Consider the following 2,608-nt stretch of genomic DNA (forward strand, 5'->3'; position numbering starts at 1 on the left):
AAATATAAAACCTTTATCATAAATGCAAAGATAACATTTAAAAAATAAATACATATGGGAGACAAGAGCCACTTGAATGAACACTAGACAATACATACACAACGAACCAAACAAGTAATTGGAAAATTTCATAATCAAAGAAGGCACATACGACCAATTATCACCAAACCTCAATGGAAGAGGGCCAGTGCCTCCTCCGCAAGCATGTATTTTGCATAAACCCTAGCCTCTATCAGCACCACTCCCTAAAAAAAATCCCTATTATTCCATCTATACTTTCTTCATAATTATACTATAATTATACTTATAATTTTATAAGTAAATGAAGTTAAAACATAAAGATAGAGACTACACAATCTTCACTATTACAAATATATATCACTTTGTAATATTATTAAATTAACATTGCATTTATATTTTATTTATAAAAAATAAAACATAAACTATTTAACCTATATATTTCACATTGTAAGCCATAGAGAAAACCCCGACCACATTGTTCCAAATACCATTGCTCCTAAGTGGACAGCAAATTCGACATATGCGACGTCGGTGGCGGATTCTTTAAACCATGTTCACCAAAATTCAACGTCGATTGCGATGTAAAACGCTAGAGTGCCGTATCTATACACAGTCGACAGCTTTCCCCGACCATGACATTTAGTCCTATACTCAACTATGCAGCTCCCGATTCTGTCACTTTCCAGAAAAATATTCTTGTTGATTCTCTTGTATGCCTACACTCTCTCTCTCTTCTATATACATATCGTTTGCCTCGTTTTATACATTGCCCTAAGCTTTCTTCTCCCTTTGCTTCTTCTCTATTACATTAGCATTCTACTTGTGCTTAGATAGCTTCGCATTGTCCATGGCGCTGCTCTTTTTATGTTTATTCTTAATCCACATTGGTTTTTCCCACCATGTCTCTGCAGATTTCAACAGCGACTTTGATATCATGTGGGGTAATGACCACGTTAGGATACTTGACAACGGCCAGCAATGGCAACTAACTCTTGACAATTCCTCAGGTAAATTATCTATTTATTCGATGATTTATTGTTAGATTCAAAGATCATGATTCCCCTTACGTTATGCCCACTTCCTTTGTGAATTGAAACAGGTTCAGGAATCCAATCGAAGAGTGAATATCTGTTTGCTAAAATTGATATGCAAATCAAATTGGTGCCCGGTAACTCGGCAGGCACTGTAACAGGTTACTATGTAATTCTCTCCTATCCCTCTCTCTTCAATATAAACTAGTTGTCAAATTAGTACCCAGTGGACATTAAATTTGATTGCTAATGAATTTGAGCATGTCATGTAAATTCATCTACTGAATATTTATTGGTGATGCTTGCAGCTGTCGTCTCAAGGGGATAAGCACGATGAAATAGACTTTGAGTTTCTGGGAAATCTGTCTGGAGATCCCTATATCATGCACACTAATTTGTTCTCTCAAGGCAAAGGCAATCGTGAGCAGCAATTCTACCTCTGGTTTGATCCCACTGCAGATTTCCACAATTACTCTGTGCTCTGGAATCCCCAACTAATTGTGTAAGTAATGATTAATTTTATCCCTTAAACTTAGCTGCTTAACTTCCCTCTGGGATTAGGGTCTAGAATATTATCAACATGTCCATTCTAATAAGACAAATTATACAGGTTTTCTGTGGATGGAACTCCAGTGAGAGTGTTTAAGAACATTGAGAATTTGGGTGTGGCGTATCCTAAGAATCAGAGCATGACATTATATTCGAGTCTGTGGAACGGATCTGATTGGGCAACTAGAGGTGGTGCTGTGAAGATCGACTGGAGCAAAGCCCCCTTCGTTGCCTCATACCAAAATTTGAATGCACAGGTGTGCACTTCTTCCTCTGATTGCTCTGCAAATTCATGGTATAGTAAAGCAGCATTGGATTCGAGTGAGCAGCAGAAGCTTCAATGGGTACGCAAGAAGTATATGATATATGATTATTGTTCCAACACGAAATGGTTTCCACTGGCCCCTCCTGCTGAATGCACCCATTAGACATCAAATTGAATCAGGCGCTGATTCATTCCACTCTACACTCAGACCAAGAAATTTCTCCGCATTTTTAAGTTTTTGAATGCTAGTTCTCTTTCAGTCATTCACTCTGCCACAATTCCAATTTGTGATTTATTTCACTTTGGTTCAAGCACATTTTTGAAACATTGATAAAATATGGACTGTACTTAGCTTCATTTGTGGCTTGATGATGTTTGGCAACACATTATTGTTTAGTGACCCAAAATGTGCTTTAATAGCATATCTTGGTCTAGAATGCTCTAATTATAGTTAATTAATATCTTTTCTACTTTGAATTGAATTTGCATGTGGAAGTGAACCAGTATTCATGGGTTAATTTCTATTTAAGAGGTCATTTGTAAATGTCTAGTTGTTTAAATATGTTCAATTAATATAAGAAATTCATAAGGGTTGAGCAATTTCGCATTATCTAAAATATTTCTAGATCTTGTTTTTTTTTTGGCATGTGTTTTGAAATATCCTATCTATTGTGATCTCACCATATAGGCCAATTCTTATTATAGAGTTATCTTATATTATTATCATAGTTTAAAGTCATAA

At 35.9% G+C, this 2,608-nt stretch overlaps 1 protein-coding gene across 1 annotated transcript; it reads left to right on the forward strand.

Moving 5' to 3' along the window:
• Positions 1-868: 868 nt before the first annotated feature.
• LOC131032129 (xyloglucan endotransglucosylase/hydrolase protein 24-like) lies at positions 869-2,029 on the forward strand. The gene is made up of 4 exons (XM_057963057.2): positions 869-1,028; positions 1,121-1,221; positions 1,361-1,554; positions 1,663-2,029. The coding sequence occupies exons 1-4, from the start codon at positions 869-871 to the stop codon at positions 2,027-2,029; spliced, it is 822 nt and encodes a 273-aa protein (XP_057819040.2).
• The last annotated feature ends 579 nt before the right edge of the window (positions 2,030-2,608 follow it).

This window comes from Cryptomeria japonica, chromosome 4 (assembly GCF_030272615.1).
Source record: "Cryptomeria japonica chromosome 4, Sugi_1.0, whole genome shotgun sequence".
Classification (NCBI taxonomy): Eukaryota; Viridiplantae; Streptophyta; class Pinopsida; order Cupressales; family Cupressaceae; genus Cryptomeria; species Cryptomeria japonica.